Genomic DNA, 17,690 nt, shown 5'->3' with positions numbered 1-17,690 from the left:
AGCAGTGCGTATTACAAGGACACGGCCGCAGTAACCGATGAAACAGAAGCGTCTGTTTCAGGTACTCCAATCTTGCAATGACCTAGCTGGTCCAGAGTAATGATCTTAAAGAGCCTTGTAACAGTTCCCCGACTATCCATCTTGCCATCTCGTTTTTGTTACAAAAGTTATCTTGCAGTGGCTGAACTGTTTCACAAAATCCGTGGGATGACAATCCGTTTTCAAGCCAGATAATTCAATTGAGAACTATTTCCCCTTTACAAAAGCCTTGTGGAGAGAGTACCCATTCACACAGCAGGACTTTATTATAGAAACCTGAGTGCCCGAGAATTCAACAGCATTAGTATCACACTCTGGATTTGAGCTCAGACTCACTAGTCTGGAGTCCAGAGCTCCTACCCACTACTCCACACTTCTGCCACATATAATTTCATAAAATACAGAAAAACAATTCCAGAGCAGTGATATTTCAGTGATTCGCGTGTTTCAAAACATAGCAGGTCCAGAAAAATAATCCCCCCTGTTACTGTTCCACAGCACTGATCGTACAACAGTAATAATGCATAACTGTTCAACATTACTGATCTTACAACAGAAATAACTGTTCAACATTACTGATCTTACTGATCTTACAACAGGTGACTGTTCTATAGTAATGAAAGGTAAAAAATAACTAGTTTGGATTATTGATTTTACAACAGTAAAATAAATAACTGTTCTGGGTTATTGCTCTTACAATGGCTCCGTAGTTGCAGAATTCGGAGCCAAGAATGTCCATGTTCGTCTCACGTGTTAGTGTTCCTGAGGCTTGCTCTCACACTGGCGTCAGTGTGCCCAGCAGTACACTCTATAGGGTCCCGCTCTACAGAAAGGATAGTACATTGTCCAAGTTAAACAGCAACACTTCCCGGCTAATTCAAACAGCTGTACAGCGGAAACTGCACTGTGAAGCAATGAGGTTGGGTGCACATAAAAAACAGCAACATGGGAAAGGACTGCACAGAGCACTGTTCTCCAGTGTGCACGAATACCACTGGATTTCATCAAGGGCACCAATGTCACTCGTGCTCACTAGAGGGCGCCATGTGTTAGTAGGATGTTACTAGGCTATGGAAGCCGGCAGTGAGTTCCCCATGGTCCTGTCTGAGTGTGGACCCAGTCTCCCTGCACCACAGTGCCCCGTCCTCCACACAGGACAACTGACTTTGAAAGTCCCTGGTGGACACTGGTGAGTTAGCGCCCCCTGGTGTACACTGGCAGTCCATGGCAGCGTGTTCCCTATGTGAGCCCAGTCTCTGCTCCACAGTGCCCAGTCTTCACCACAGCACTGTAATGAATGGGCCGCCTGTATATGCCTTACGCCTGCAGGAGAACAAATACAGCTGTTTTGGGAAGGCAGGGCTTCTTCTTTAATTAGGGGCGTATTTCTTGTTCTCCCCAGGGAAGGGGTACTCGGGGACGTTGTTGTAGTGTCCCATCAGGAAGATCCCAATGGTCCCAATGGAGAATAGCAGGATGGCCGCCCAGAAACACACCTTGTCGATCATTTTCCCGATCAGCACCCAGCTCTCCATCTCCTGAGAGAGACAGAGAGAGCAGGCAGAGTGAGTGCAGCATCAGCACACTGCCCCAGTGACAGTGCTGTATTCACGGGTCACAGTCGTGACCATGGCGTACAAGTGTGCCTATATAGTGTCAATGTGGTGCCAGTGAACCTGTGAAATACCAATGCCCCATCTTTCATACTAGTGTGACAGTGTGTCTTGTGAAATGCCCATGTCCTCTCTGTTATGGTACTAGTCCAATCTTGTGCACATGCAGTGTCAGTGTAGTGCTACAGTGCCAGCATGTCTGTGAAATGCCGATCTCCTGTGTGTCATACTAGTGTGGCACAGTTGTGCCCATGCAGTGCCAGTGCTCACCGAGCCAATGTCGTTCTGCTCACGGGTGCTCTGTGCAATGAAGTTGCAGGCGTCCACACACTCCTTGATCTCAGGGGCACAATGCGCCAGGCTTTTATAAAGGCTGGCTGTGGTGCCCACGTCAATACCATCTGCTGGGGGGCAGCACAGAGAGCGAGAGTCAGACGGAGATTCATCCCTCCTGCTCCCTCCCATGCCCTCACCCCCCCTTCCTCATCTCCCTCCCCCCTGCCCCTCGTCACCGTAGGGCTCCTGGTGCGAGCGCGAGATGCCGTGTCTCTCTCTCTGCCTCTCGAACATCATCTCGCTGCGTGGCTGCTTCAGCACGTACTCCTCCGCCCGCTGTATCAGGCCGAATGAGCTGCGGCGGCGCACCGCGGGCGCCTCCTCCCCGCCCCCCTCCTCCGCCGCGGGGAGGGTCAAGCGCAGGATCCGCGGGACCACCTCCAGGAACACCTGAGAGCGGAGACAGGGACAGCACTGCAGAGCACTTCCTTCTTTCTTTAAAACTGACACACTAGCAATTCCTCATCACCGATGTTGCACACTTGCACATGGCAGGTGTGTGGCCAGCATGCGACAGGACTGCGACAGGCGTGTGTCAAGTGTGAGGATGGATAGTGACAGGTATGCGCCAGGTGTGTGACAAGCGTGTGAATATAGAGTGACAGGTGTGTGGATTGAGCCTGATAGATGTGTGACAGGTGTGTGGATGGAGCCTGATAGATATGTGACAGGTGTGTGGATATAGTGTGACAGTTGTGTGACAGGTGTTTTGATGGAGCCTGATAGATATGTGACAGGTGTGTGGATGAATCCTGATAGATATGTGACAGGTGTGTGGATGGAGCCTGATAGATGTGTGACAGGTGTTTGGATGAAGCCTGATAGATATGTGACAGGTGTGTGGATGGAGGCTGATAGATGTGTGACAGGTGTGTAGATGAAACCTGACAGATGTGTGACAGGTGTGTAGATGAAACCTGACAGATGTGTGACAGGTGTGTAGATGAAACCTGACAGATGTGTGACAGGTGTGTAGATGAAACCTGACAGATGTGTGACAGGTGTGTAGATGGAGCCTGATAGATGTGTGACAGGTGTGTGGATGGAGCCTGATAGATATGTGACAGGTGTGTGGATGGAGCCTGATAGATATGTGACAGGTGTGTGGATGGAGCCTGATAGATGTGTGACAGGTGTGTGGATGGAGCCTGATAGATATGTGACAGGTGTGTGGATATAGTGTGACAGTTGTGTGACAGGTGTTTTGATGGAGCCTGATAGATATGTGACAGGTGTGTGGATGAATCCTGATAGATGTGTGACAGGTGTTTGGATGAAGCCTAATAGATATGTGACAGGTGTGTGGATGGAGCCTGATATATGTGTGACAGGTGTGTGGATGGAGGCTGATAGATGTGTGACAGGTGTGTAGATGAAACCTGACAGATGTGTGACAGGTGTGTAGATGAAACCTGACAGATGTGTGACAGGTGTGTAGATGGAGCCTGATAGATGTGTGACAGGTGTGTAGATGGAGCCTGATAGATGTGTGACAGGTGTGTGGATGGAGCCTGATAGATGTGTGACAGGTGTGTGGATGGAGCCTGATAGATGTGTGACAGGCATACGATGGGTATGTGGATGGAGAGTGACAGGTGTGCAGCAGGTATGCAACAGGTTTTTCAGAGGTGTTAAAGGCATGTAACAGGCATGTGACAGGCATGTGGATGCAATGTGATAGGTATGTGACAGGGGCACTCCAGTCATGTGACAGGGTGTGAATGGAGAGTGACATGTGTGCGGCAAGCGTGTGACAGGTGTGTGACGAGCGTGTGGATGGAATGTGATAAGTATGTGACAGGGGCACTGCAGGTCTGTGGATGGAATGTGGCAGGTTTGTAACAGGTGTGTGACAGGTGTGTGGATGGACTCTGTCAGGTGTGTGACAGGTGTGTGGGTGGAGAGTGACAGGTGTGCAGCAGGTATGTGACTGGTATGTGAAGGCGTGTGGTTGGAGCATTACAGGCATGTGGATGCACTGTGATTGGTATGTGACAGGGGCACTGCAGGCGTGTGACAGGTGTGTGGATGGAGAGTGACAGGTGAGCAGCAGGTATGCGACAGGCGTGTGGATGGAATGTGATAGGTGCAGTATGTGCACTGCAGGTGTCTGACATGTGTGTGACAGGTGCAGCAGGCGTGTTCATACATGTCGAATGCCGTGGGACATGGTGTGCGTATTGGGACTGCGCAGGGAGATGTTGAGCACGATGACACAGTTGGTCACGATGAGAGTGGCTACAAACATCGAAAAAATCAGGTACCTGCCAGAGACAGGGAGGAGGGAGGAAGAGGAAGAGGAGGGGAAAAAAAAGCTGAATTAGCCAAGGAGACAGCAGTCCATCCAGCCGGTGACACTTGATAGTGTGAAAGACAGCTTGAAGCAAAACTAAAAAAAAAGATCATTTTCACAAGCCCATAGGGAGGGAAATAGTTGTTTTAAAGCTAAATTTGTTAAAGAGATAAAGAGAACCAAAGACATTGGACACAGAAACTGGATACAGACAGACCTGACCGCCCAGAGAGGACAGGCTCAGTGACCACAGCCAGGATGTAGAAACTGGACAGACCTGACTGTCCAGAGAGGACAGGCACAGTGACCACGGCCTGGACATAAAATTTTGTACAGCATTTTCTGCTGCACTGTGAGAAATACTCCAGGATTAGACAAACCTTCTTCCATAAAATAAGAAATCAGCCAGAAAGAGAGAAATCTATTGGTTGATTATTACTGTCCTGTCCTATGCTGTGAACTGTCCCTTGCTTTGCTCGCAGTGTCAAGGGCCTGTGGAGACCGACTCACTTCCCGATGAGGGGCACTGACAGCGACGTCTCCGGGATCTGCTGGGCAATCAGGAACAGGAAAACCGTCTGAGCCAGGAGCACCGAGATGGACACTGTCAGCTTCTGCCCTCCAGCTGGAAAAGGAGAAAGGCATAGGTGAACAGGGCAGCAGGGAGAAACAGAGACACAGGTGACTTGGGATAAGGATATATTGGAAATAAGGATAGAAGGAGATGGATTATGATCAGGAGAGAGGGATTGGGACAGAGGGTGAGAGTTTGCAACAGAGGGAAAGGGATTGGGACAGAGGGAGAGGGATTGGAACCAGAAGAGAGGGATTAGGACCACAAGAGGGATTGGGACAGAAGTAGATGGATGAGGACCAGTAGAGAGGGATTGGGACAGAGGGTGAGAGTTTGCAACAGAGGGAAAGGGATTGGGACAGAGGGAGAGGGATTGGAACCAGAAGAGAGGGATTAGGACCACAAGAGGGATTGGGACAGAAGTAGATGGATGAGGACCAGTAGAGGGGGATTGGGACAGAGGGAGAAGGATTGGGACCAAGAGAGAGGGTTTGGGACAGAGGGAGAGGAACTGGGACCAGGAGAGAGGGATTGGGTACAGAGGGAGAGGGATTGGGACCAGAGGGAGAGGGATTAGGACCAGGAGAGAGGGGCTGGGACCAGAGGGAGAGGTATTGGGACCAGGAGACAGGGCTTGGGACAGAGGGAGAGGAACTGGGACCAGGAGAGAGGGGTTAGGACCAAAAGAGAGGGATTGGGACAGAAGGAGAGGAACTGGGACCAGGAGAGAGGGATTGGGTACAGAGGGAGAGGGATTGGGACCAGAGGGAGAGGGATTAGGACCAGGAGAGGGGGGCTGGGACCAGAGGGAGAGGTATTGGGACCAGGAGACAGGGCTTGGGACAGAGGGAGAGGAACTGGGACCAGGAGAGAGGGGTTAGGACCAGAAGAGAGGGATTGGGACAGAGGAAGAGGAACTGGGACCAGGAGAGAGGGGGTATGAGGTGCAAGCATGCAACTTCCTGTCTGACCTTGTGCAGGCAGGAAGTAGGCTAGCACAACTAGCGAGGAGATGAGCACGCATGGCACGATGATGTTGATGATGTAGAACAGGGGCTTCCGCTGGATGATGAGATTGAAGTGCACTTCCTGGTACTCCAGATCATCAGGAGTGTACCTCCTGTTGATGACCTTGCGGGCAGGGCGGTGCCTGATTGCCCATTCCCCATTCTCTGTGGAGAGATGATATGTCAATCAAGTGTGAGCCAGGCCACCATTGGCTACAGCTGAGAGATCCATTTTATGCTTACACCCCAAACCCCTCCCACCAGGTCTGATACTGCAGCTTCTTGAAGAAAACGTCAACACATTGCTCACAATAATTTCAAAATATTGTAAACACTGTGTCTATACAGTGTGTACAGTGAGTACAGTCTGTATACAGTGTGTATGCTATGCACTATATAGTTCACACTGTGCGTATAGAAGTATGTACCAGTGAAGGCTTCAGGGTCAATGTCCACCCATTCTATGGTCTTGCCTGTGTCAACCGCCAGAATGATGTCGATCTCATTAGCGCTGTACGTCTGTGACCTGCAAAGGTCAGAGGTCAGCATCAGGTCACACAAAAATAATCTGGCAATAAAATTTGAAAAGAGAGTGGCACGGAAAAAAGGAAGAAGGATGCGAGAGACAAGGAGAGAGATCAGAGAAGGAAATGAATCGGTGGCTGGAGATCAGAGGAACAGATTCAAATCAGGGCCTCTATTCTGGGCTCATGTTTGCATGTGCTGCTTGTTCCTCCAGGACAGAACAGACTCTGGTCTCTCTCTCTGTCCTGCAGCTCTCAAATCGCTCTCCTGCCATCACCCTCTCCAGATCTGCACTGCACAAGTAAGAACTGTCTCCTGTGTGTGATGCGTGTTCAGTACAGAACTGCCTCCTGTGTGTGTGATGCATGTTCAGTACAGAACTGTCTCCTGTGTGTGTGATGCATGTTCAGTACAGAACTGTCTCCTGTGTATATGTGTGATGGGTGTTCAGTACAGAACTGCCTCCTGTGTGTGTGTGTGATGCGTGTTCAGTACAGAACTGTCTCCTGCGTATGTGTGTGATGCGTGTTCAGTACAGAACTGCCTCCTGTGTGTGTGTGTGATGGGTGTTCAGTACAGAACTGTCTCCTGCGTATGTGTGTGATGCGTGTTCAGTACAGAACTGCCTCCTGTGTGTGTGTGTGAGGGGTGTTCAGTACAGAACTGCCTCCTGTGTGTGTGTGATGCATGTTCAGTACAGAACTGTCTCCTGTGTATGTGTCTGATGCGTGTTCAGTACAGAACTGCCTCCTGTGTATGTGTGTGATGTGTGTTCAGTACAGAACTGTCTCCTGTGTATGTGTGTGACGCATGTTCAGTACAGAACTGTCTCCTGTGTGTGTGTGTGTTTGTGTGTGATGTGTGTTCAGTACAGAACTCTGGTTTAATTACAGCTGTTAAATGTCAAAGGCTCTCAGCTGGTCATTTCTATTTTCACTCCACCCTCACCTGAAGACCAGGGTGCAGTTCTGCCAGTCGAAGGGGAAGTAGGTGACCTCCACAGAGCAGGCGCTCCTGTAGATAGCTGGGGGCAGCCAGTACATACTGCCATCAGGGTGGATCAGCACATTGGCATAGTAGGCCACATCGAACTTCCCATCGATACTGAGAGAGAGGGGAGGAGGGGGACACAGGGAAGAGCGAGAGGGAGGAGAGGAGAGAAAGGAGAGAGAGGGGGGAGAGGAGAGGGCAGACAGGGAACGACAGGTATTACTGTCCAGATAGGGAAAGTGAGTGCAATGTTAACACGAGAGACAGAGGGTGGGCCAGCCTGCAGGACACAGGGCACTGCCCCCTAACACAGGGCCGCTGGCACTGGGAGCACTGGGGAGGACAGAGAGACTGGGACAGGGGACTGGGGAGGGAGGGAGAGACTGGGACTGGGGGGACTGGGGAGAGAGAGACTGAGATGGGGCAAGAGACGGCCCTAGACTTTGGAAGAGGGGGCGGAGTAGACAGGGGAGGGTGCAAGTGACCAGCGAGGATGACCGTTGAAGCACTTTGAAAAGACTGGCAATGAGACGAGAAAGAGCAGCAGGGCTCTAGTGAGCGTGAAGGGAAAGACAGAGGAGTGGCTCCTCCTGCCGCCGCTCCTGCTCACTTGTTCTCCAGCACGATGTCGGGGAGCCACACCATGTTGTAGGGCACGCGCACCACGGAGATGTCATCGTGCTCCGAGGAGTTCCACGCCAGGCGGTAGTCGTTCCATTGCTGAGAGGAGACAGAGAGATCACACAACACACTCCTTCTGAGTGCCTGACCAGGTGAGACACAGAAAGGAGAAACAGAGCTGACAGAGGACAGGCTCAGTGACCACAGCCTGGACACAGAAACTGGACACAGGCAGACCTGGCTGCCCAGAGAGGACAGGCTCAGTGACCACAGCCTGGACATTGAAACTGGACACAGGCAGACCTGACTGTCCAGAGAGGACAGGCTCAGTGACCACAGCCTGGACATTGAAACTGGACACAGACAGACCTGGCTGTCCGGAGAGGACAGGCCCAGTGACCACAGCCTGGACACAGAAACTGGACACAGGCAGACCTGGCTGTCCAGAGAGGACAGAAACTGGACACAGGCAGACTGTGGCTGCCCAGAGAGGACATTCTCAGAGACCACAGCCTGGACACAGAAACTGGACACAGACAGACCTGGCTGTCCAGAGAGGACAGGCTCAGTGACCACAGCCTGGACATTTAAACTGGACACAGACAGACCTGGCTGTCCGGAGAGATCAGGCCTAGTGACCACAGAAAGAGGTGTACCTTCTGCAGCACTGTCAGAAATACTCCAGGATCAGACAAACATCCTTCCCCAAAATAACTAATCTAATCCCAGAATTCCCACTCCTGCCAAAATCAGAATAGCTTCCAAATCTCCAGGGAAGGAAACCCAACAGAGAGCTGCAGATCAGTGCGTGCCACAGCCTGAGCAACAGACAGTCACCCTCGCTAATAATAATAATGGCATTGTCCTGAGTGACAGGCAATATTTCACTAATTGTTATTCCTTTGGCAGAAATCTGATTCACCACTCACGGGAATAACGCTCTTTCAATTGAAAAACAAAATGAGACAGAATTGACAGAAAGAGACAAGATGTTACTCACAATCTCTATCCACACGTTGGTGGTCAGTGCCTCCTCTTTCTCATTCTGAAAATGAAAGCAGAGCTCAGTTCTTTCACTGAGGCTTGGTGTTTGCAACGTGTGTTGTTATGTAGTTTGTGTGGGCGGCGGTATCACTTCTTGTGTGATTTGTTTGCTACCGTCCTGTGGCAATATATTCATATATGCATATTGTATGCAGGGCAATGCAGTGGTTATCATTACTGCCTCGCAGTGCTGGGGCCCCGGGTTCGATTCCTGGGGTGCTGTCTGTGTGGAGTTTGTATGTTCTCCCCATGTTCACAAGGGTTTCCTCCCACAGTCCAGAAACACACCGGTAGGTTAACTGGCTCCAGAGAAGACTGGACTGGATGGATGGTTATTGCCACACAATTGTATGCAGTGTAGTGTTGTGGGGAAGCAGATGTGTACTTAAGTAGAGGCACAGTTATGTAGTGTAGATTAGTGTAGGTAAGATGTTGCACAGGTACAGCTCAACACTTGTGTGGTTGTGTAGTGAAGGAGCTGTGCAGATATGTACCAGAGAGATGAGGTTGGTCAAAGTCAGCTTGACCTGGACCTGCACTTTGTCTCCTGGCTGCCTGGCCGGTCGAATCCTCTTGTTATATCCACTCATCAGGTCTTTAAGTAGCCGTGACTCCTGGTTCTCACATACTGAGAGAGAGAGGGGTTAATAGAGACACACTGGACACTCCAGTACATTAACACTGCACTGAGAGAGAGGGGTTAATACAGACACACTGGACACTACAGTACATTAACACTGCACTGAGAGAGAGGGGTTAATACAGACACACTGGACACTACAGTACATTAACACTGCACTGAGAGAGAGAGGGGTTAATACAGACACACTGGACACTACAGTACATTAACACTGCACTGAGATAGAGGGGTTAATACAGACTCACTGGACACTACAGTCCATTAACACTGCACTGAGAGAGAGGAGTTAATACAGACACACTGGACACTACAGTCCATTAACACTGCACTGAGAGAGAGAGGGGTTAATACAGACTCACTGGACACTACAGTCCATTAACACTGCACTGAGAGAGAGGGGTTAATACAGACTCACTGGACACTACAGTCCATGAACACTGCACTGAGAGAGAGGGGTTAATACAGACACACTGGACACTACAGTCCATTAACACTGCACTGAGATAGAGGGGTTAATACAGACTAACTGGACACTACAGTCCATTAACACTGCACTGAGAGAGAGGGGTTAATACAGACACACTTGACACTACAGTACATTAACACTGCACTGAGAGAGAGAGGGGTTAACACAGACACACTGGACACTACAGTACATTAACACTGCACTGAGAGAGAGAGGGGTTAACACAGACACACTGGACACTACAGTACATTAACACTGCACTGAGAGAGAGGGGTTAATACAGACACACTTGACACTACAGTACATTAACACTGCACTGAGAGAGAGAGGGGTTAACACAGACACACTGGACACTACAGTACATTAACACTGCACTGAGAGAGAGAGGGGTTAATACAGACACACTTGACACTACAGTACATTAACACTGCACTGAGAGAGAGGGGTTAATACAGACACACTGGACACTACAGTCCATTAACACTGCACTGAGAGAGAGGGGTTAATACAGACACACTGGACACCACAGTACACTAACACTGCACTGAGAGAGAGGGGTTAATACAGACACACTGGACACTACAGTCCATTAACACTGCACTGAGATAGAGGGGTTAATACAGACTAACTGGACATAACAGTCCATTAACACTGCACTGAGAGAGAGGGGTTAATACAGACACACTTGACACTACAGTACATTAACACTGCACTGAGAGAGAGAGGGGTTAACACAGACACACTGGACACTACAGTACATTAACACTGCACTGAGAGAGAGAGAGGTTAATACAGACACACTGGACACTACAGTCCATTAACACTGCACTGAGAGAGAGAGGGGTTAATACAGACTCACTTGACACTACAGTACATTAACACTGCACTGAGAGAGAGGGGTTAATACAGACACACTGGACACTACAGTCCATTAACACTGCACTGAGAGAGAGGGGTTAATACAGACACACTGGACACCACAGTACACTAACACTGCACTGAGAGAGAGGGGTTAATACAGACACACTGGACACTACAGTCCATTAACACTGCACTGAGATAGAGGGGTTAATACAGACTAACTGGACATAACAGTCCATTAACACTGCACTGAGAGAGAGGGGTTAATACAGACACACTTGACACTACAGTACATTAACACTGCACTGAGAGAGAGAGGGGTTAACACAGACACACTGGACACTACAGTACATTAACACTGCACTGAGAGAGAGAGAGGTTAATACAGACACACTGGACACTACAGTCCATTAACACTGCACTGAGAGAGAGAGGGGTTAATACAGACTCACTTGACACTACAGTACATTAACACTGCACTGAGATAGAGGGGTTAATACAGACTCACTGGACACTACAGTCCATTAACACTGCACTGAGAGAGAGGGGTTAATACAGACACACTTGACACTACAGTACATTAACACTACACTGAGAGAGAGGGGTTAATACAGACACACTGGACACTACAGTCCATTAACACTGCACTGAGAGAGAGGGGTTAATACAGACACACTGGACACCACAGTACACTAACACTGCACTGAGAGAGAGGGGTTAATACAGACACACTGGACACTACAGTCCATTAACACTGCACTGAGAGAGAGAGGGGTTAATACAGACACACTGGACACTACAGTCCATTAACACTGCACTGAGAGAGAGGGGTTAATACAGACACACTGGACACTACAGTCCATTAACACTGCACTGAGAGAGAGAGGGGTTAATACAGACACACTGGACACTACAGTACATTAACATCGTACTAGTAGCGAGGGGTGGTTATTACAGCAGAGACAGAAGTAAAGACCTATTGCGCAATGAGAAAGACAAACGTAACGTAAACTGTATAACATCCGAATCTCCATGAGTTGGAAGTGTATTAAAGATACGCACCCAAGCCCTGTAGTGTGACATTGTACACAACCATGACAGCAGAAGTCATGCAGTCTTAGCGCTGTAACTCGACGCAGAACCATTACCGTAATTACTCACGTACCGTGCAGCGCGCACAGAGAAAACAGCACCACGGCCAGAACCAGCCTGACGGTCAGGGATCGGGGACGCATGGCGACTCGGCACCGCAGCGGGGCTCCCGGCGCGCTTCTGGGCTCGGTTCCGCTGCTCGGCAGAGGGGGATTCGGACTCGCGGTTCCCCCGGGTCCGCTCGCCTCTCTCTCTCCTCCCCCAGCCCCCCTCACACGCCAGCTGTTGGCCTGCGGGGTATCGCGTTTCACAGCCCGGGGCGATAACTTTCCCTTAAAGACACACCGGGCGGCGGCGGCGGTTAGCCCTGCAGCATGCACGACGGCTTGCGATAGCACTTCTTACCGCAGCAGTCAGAGGTGCGAACGGACATGACAACCGTGCGTTTCAAACTGCCGACAAATTAGCTAAAATGCCCAATAAGCATTTGTAAAGATCCCGTTCAGGTTGCAAGCTGCGGGATACCGAATATTTCCATTCCAGCAGCAGTAGCAGGTATATTTGTGATCGATCACACCAGTGGTTTTACAGCGCTGTACATGGCCTGCAGTAATCCAGGCTGAAGAATACTGGCGGGGTCAGCGCCACCAGGAAGGGAATGAACGGGGTGATCTTCGGGCAGGTCACTGCTCGCCTGTGGGGCAGGGCGTCTCCTCACACCCCAGATGGACAAGCGCAGGATCTTCATCACCGGAGACTCGAGCCCCTTGGCTTCCAGAAACGATATTATTAACACAGAGCAGCGACTCCGGATGGTTTCAGAAACGAATGTTGCTTATTCCCCTACCGAGTCAATCCCAAGACTTTGGTCCATTCTGAAAAAAAAGTGCATTCACCCGTTCACATTCACCCGTTCACATTCACCCGTGCAGCCAGGAGGCCGGACGGGCTGAACTGAAGGGAGTCGCTAACGGACTAGCGGTTCACTGCGCTTTACTACACTTTACTGCGCTTTTACCATGGTACTGCGCTTTACTACACTTTACTGCGCTTTAACCATGGTACTGCACTTTCACACCCTCATTCCACTGCGTTTTTACCATGATCTCATGTTTTTACCTGATTTCTCCGTTTTACCGCACTTCCCTGTGCTTTTATCATGGTACTGCAGTTTCACACCCTCATTCCACTGGGCTTTACTACACTTTACTGCGCTTTTACCGTGACCTCACGTTTCTACCGTGTTTTACCCTGATTTCACTGTTTTACCGCACTTCACTGTGCTTTTATAATGATGTTACTGTTCACTGCACCTTACCGCACTTCTGCCCTGACTCCACTGTGCTTTACTACACTTTACTGAGCTTTACCGTGCTTTTAACTTTATCACTGCTTTACTGCACTTTTAGCGTGATATTACTGTTTTACTACACTTCAGTGTGCTTTTACCATTATGTTATTGTTTAACTGCACTTTACCGCACTTTCACCCTGTTTCCAAGTGTGCTTTGTTACACTTTACTGACCTTTACTGCGCTTGATCACTGCTGTACTGTACTTTACCCTGATTTCACTGTCGTTTACTGTACTTTGGCCTTGATCACCGCATTACTGCTCCCTTACCCTGATATCAATGTGCATTACTATGTTTTTACCCTGCTTTCAGTTTGATGTGTTTTACCTTGAACTCGGCTTTACTGCTCTCTTACCCTGATTTCACTGTGCTTTACTATGTTTTTACTGTGGTTTACTCTGCTTTTACCTTGATCACCGCTTTGATGCTCTCTTACCCTGATGTCACTGTGAAGTACCGTGCTTTTACCTTGATCACCGCTTTGCTGATATCTTACCCTGATTTCGCTCTGCTATACTATGCTTGCACCCTGATTTCATTGTGAATTCCCGTGCTTTTGCCTTGATCTCCGCGTTGCTGCTCTTACCCTGATTTCTCTGTGGCTTTTACCCGGACTGGAGCTTTACGGTGATTTCCTGCGCGGTGCCCGGGGGGAGGGACGTGCTCGGACTGCAGCTCGCGCGGAGGGGGGCGGGGCTCGGGGGCTGTTTTTCCTCTTTTTTTTCCCCCTTTACCTCGCTGTTACCATGACAGCAACCCCTGGACCCGGGACGCTATAAAAGCCGGGGTCATTAATTAACGGGGAGGGAAACACATCAGACATCAAAACACGGAGCGCCGCAGAACTCAAAACAAAAAAAGGCGAAAAAACCGAGGTTTGCACAATTACATCCTGTTTGCTTGAACGCTATCACGATGCACAGGCACAGCAGCAGGTGTGTCTGGAGGTAATGGAGCCTGTCCCGGGGGAGAGGCTCTCTGTCCCGCTGTGGGAACGCAGTTCTCTGAATGCGTCTGCGGAGACGAGACGGAACAAGAAATCTCAGAGGGAAAAAAAAGAACGAACAAGCGCAAAACGCATTCGTCGTAATTTTTTTAAAAGAAAAAGGGGGCGCAGTTAGGACGCGTCGGTTCGGATAGTGACGGTCCCGGGACCGGCTCCGGGCGACACCGCAGCACCCCGGCTCCTCCCTCTGCAAAACACCTGAGATAAGCGCCTCTGGCTCCTCACGGACTTTGTGCCCCGGGAGCGGCGCTCGGATCGCAGGCTGGGCCCGGTCTGGGAAAGCAGCCCGATCTCCGCTCGGAGCCAGCTGTCGCGCCGCCGTGACCCGACTGGGCTGGATTAAGTGCGTGGTCTAGGGGTGACCGTGCGTGTATGTGTGCGTATATGAGTGTGTTAGTGTGTGCTGGGACTGTGTGTGTTATGACCGTGTGTAAGTGTGTCTGTATGGATGTCTTTATGCTATATGAGTATGTTCGTGTGTGTGGTGTTACTGTGTGTATGAGTGTGTGTGTTGACGTCTATGTGAGTGTGTAAGTGTGTGCTGGGACTGTGTGTGTTATGACTGTGTGTTTGCTGTGTTAGTGTGTCTGTATGGGTGTCTTTATGCTATATGAGTATGTTCGTGTGTGTGGTGTTACTGTGTGTATGGGTGTGTGTGTTGACGTTTATGTGAGTGTGTTAGTGTGTGTATGAGTGTGTGTGTGCTGCCCAGGGTCAGAGGAGTATCCATTACTCCTGTCTATAAATACCCAGGATCACTGACCAGCACAGGGAGGTAGCAGGAAGTGCTGTATCCGGGTTCACAGGCGCAGAAAGTGTCTGTTACTCTCCCAGCAGGACAGTGAGGGGAGAGCTGTTCATCTGCCTGTCTGTCTGCCAGTCTATAAGTGTGTCTCCCTGCCTGTCTGTCTCCCTGCCTTGTCAGTCAGTCTGTCAGTGTGTCTCCCTGCCTGTCAGTCAGTCTGTCAGTGTGTCTCCCTGCCTGTCTGTCTGCCAGTCTATAAGTGTGTCTCCCTGCCTGTCTGTCTCCCTGCCTTCCTACCTGTCTGACAGTCTGCAGAGATCTGTCACCGTGAATCACTGCTCCAGTTGTTCTCCGAGCAGCTGTGTGCCTCTGGAGCTCAGAACGCCTCTGTCTCTCCCCTGCAGGCCAGTCTGCAGTCTGTGGACAGGAGGGTCCATCAGGCCACCCAGGGACCAGGAGCCCCCAGGAATGGATCCCCAGGTAACAGGAAACAGCCCTTCTTCCCCTGGAGTCTGGATGGCTTGTAATGTCTGAAAACAAGTGAGAAAAGGGATGATGCGTCTTCTCCCACTCTCTGCAGAACTCAGAGGACGCCCCCTGTAGGCGACCTGAGGTTCTTATTATCCCGATGACCCCCAGACTCTGTTCCACCACGGATAACCCCCTGGTCTCACCCCTGACCTCCGGCACTCCAACATCGCCGACAGGGCCCTTATCGCCCCTGTCACCTACCTCCCCACAGGCGGGCTCCCCCAGTAAAGACAGTGAGTCTCTCAGTGCAGTGGTAATGGACTGTAGTGTCCAGTGTGCCTGTATTAACCCCTCTCTCTCAGTGCAGTGTTAATGGACTGTAGTGTCCAGTGTGTCTGTATTAACCCCTCTCTCTCGGTGCAGTGTTAATGGACTGTAGTGTCCAGTGTGTCTGTATTAACCCCTCTCTCTCTCAGTGCAGTGTTAATGGACTGTAGTGTCCAGTGTGTCTGTATTAACCCCTCTCTCTCGGTGCAGTGTTAATGTACTGTAGTGTCCAGTGTGTCTGTATTAACCCTTCTCTCTCTCAGTGCAGCGTTAATGGACTGTAGTGTCCAGTGTGTCTGTACTAACCCCTCTCTCTCAGTGCAGCGTTAATGGACTGTAGTGTCCAGTGTGTCTGTATTAACATGTCTCTTTCTCTCACAGGGTGTCTCTCTCTCAGCAGCCCTGAGTTGCTGTCGGAGCTGAAGACTGGTCGGACTCTCAGACACGTTTCCCACAGCAGTGGACTGACCAGAGTGTTTTCTGGCCGCGGTCGAGCGGTCAGTCTGCCTGTCCGTGTGGCTCTGTGTATCCGTTTGTCCCTCCACCTCCCCCTCTGGCTGCGTGTCTCTCGGTGTTGGTGTGTGTTTCGGTCTGCATGCTCTTCCTATACTCCTTCTTTGTGAAGTGACCACAGATGTACACAAACGCACGAGGATGGAATGCCCCTGACGCCCCTTTCTGTGTGTGTCATCCAGAATCGCCCCCTGAGCCCCGACTTCTTCCCGCCCACCACAGCACCGCCACCTGCTTCGCCTCCTGGGATAGCCAATGGGAGGAGAGGAGAGGCGGGCAGCATGCCTCTACCCAACGGGATGGGGAACTGACCTCACGGCTGTCCTACTCAGGAAGTACTCTGTATATATGTTAGTCAGCCAGGTATTATAGGGTAGGATTATACTGTAAATATGCTGAGATACTCTGCTGCCAGTCATGTGATGGGTTAGCATTCCCAGTCTTTCACTTAAAGAGGATTTGTGTAACTGCAATAATCTTCCCCACGGAAGCAAGGACCCATACTGCCGGATTCTCGGATGGAAGGGCTGTTTGTTCTTTTAGAGAATTCCTGCCTTTAACAACAATAAAGACACTCCCTCTGTGCTCACAGTCCGTCATGGGCTTTCTGCTGTTCTCCCCTCTCGGTGAACTACAGCCTGTCTTCCTCCTGTTTGGCACGTTTCACCTTATTGACTGTTTTCCTTCTCTCCCCCTCTCTCTCTCCCGTCTGTCCGATACCTCGCGTGACTGGCTGACAGGGGAAATGAACTCCTGAAATGAAACGTCCTCCCAGGGGAATGACCTCTTTACAAAGCAAGCGTCGTGTTTTCCTTCTCCAAGGGCCACAGGAGCATTACATGTGACGCGAGCGCCTGGGGCAATTTCACTCTGACAATGGGAGCCAGTTGCGTCAAGATTAACATTTCAGAAAGGAAAACCAGAACCTGCCGGAAGGAGTGGACACAACTTGAATGGTGTTTTTTTTTAAAAACGGCGATACACGGGGGATGTGGTGAAAGGAACAGGAAATGAGAAATCAAGATGGAACACATTGCCATGGGGAGGCGTCAGAGACATATCAACATCTCATATCAGTCATATCAACAGCTCAGGCCACCACATGCTCCGCCATTTTAAACAGCTCCGAGTGGGGGTGTGTCCTGAAAGCACAGTTTATCTGAGGAGCCCTTCC

At 50.3% G+C, this 17,690-nt stretch overlaps 2 protein-coding genes across 5 annotated transcripts; one reads left to right on the top strand and one right to left on the bottom strand.

Moving 5' to 3' along the window:
• Positions 1-282: 282 nt before the first annotated feature.
• On the bottom strand, positions 283-14,146 carry chrne (cholinergic receptor, nicotinic, epsilon). Of its 2 annotated transcripts, XM_069186759.1 has the most exons (13): positions 14,041-14,146; positions 12,175-12,976; positions 9,537-9,670; positions 8,999-9,043; positions 7,988-8,097; positions 7,336-7,491; positions 6,291-6,388; positions 5,827-6,027; positions 4,792-4,906; positions 4,138-4,252; positions 2,165-2,378; positions 1,923-2,056; positions 283-1,577 (listed from the first exon to the last, which is right to left on the bottom strand). In XM_069186759.1, the coding sequence occupies exons 2-13, from the start codon at positions 12,242-12,244 to the stop codon at positions 1,410-1,412; spliced, it is 1,560 nt and encodes a 519-aa protein (XP_069042860.1). In that variant the 5' UTR covers positions 12,245-12,976; positions 14,041-14,146; the 3' UTR covers positions 283-1,409. The 2 variants fall into 2 exon arrangements, with proteins under 2 accessions (XP_069042860.1, XP_069042861.1); XM_069186760.1 differs by lacking the exon at positions 14,041-14,146 and having other exon boundaries at positions 1,923-2,053; positions 12,175-12,977.
• Positions 14,147-14,223: 77 nt separating this feature from the next.
• On the top strand, positions 14,224-17,107 carry LOC107076566 (espin-like). Of its 3 annotated transcripts, none has more exons than XM_015340518.2 (5): positions 14,224-14,329; positions 15,610-15,685; positions 15,786-15,969; positions 16,385-16,500; positions 16,699-17,107. In XM_015340518.2, exons 2-5 carry the CDS (start codon positions 15,674-15,676, stop codon positions 16,825-16,827), a joined length of 441 nt encoding a protein of 146 aa, XP_015196004.1. In that variant the 5' UTR covers positions 14,224-14,329; positions 15,610-15,673; the 3' UTR covers positions 16,828-17,107. The 3 variants fall into 3 exon arrangements, with proteins under 3 accessions (XP_015196004.1, XP_015196003.1, XP_069042877.1); XM_015340517.2 differs by lacking the exon at positions 14,224-14,329 and adding an exon at positions 14,335-14,401; XM_069186776.1 differs by lacking the exon at positions 14,224-14,329 and adding an exon at positions 14,413-14,803.
• Positions 17,108-17,690: the final 583 nt, after the last annotated feature.

The sequence above is a fragment of the Lepisosteus oculatus genome, chromosome 3 (assembly GCF_040954835.1).
Source record: "Lepisosteus oculatus isolate fLepOcu1 chromosome 3, fLepOcu1.hap2, whole genome shotgun sequence".
NCBI classification, from domain to species: domain Eukaryota; kingdom Metazoa; phylum Chordata; class Actinopteri; order Semionotiformes; family Lepisosteidae; genus Lepisosteus; species Lepisosteus oculatus.
Note: the sequence above shows the minus strand (reverse complement) of the source record. Positions and strands in the feature narration are given on the sequence as shown.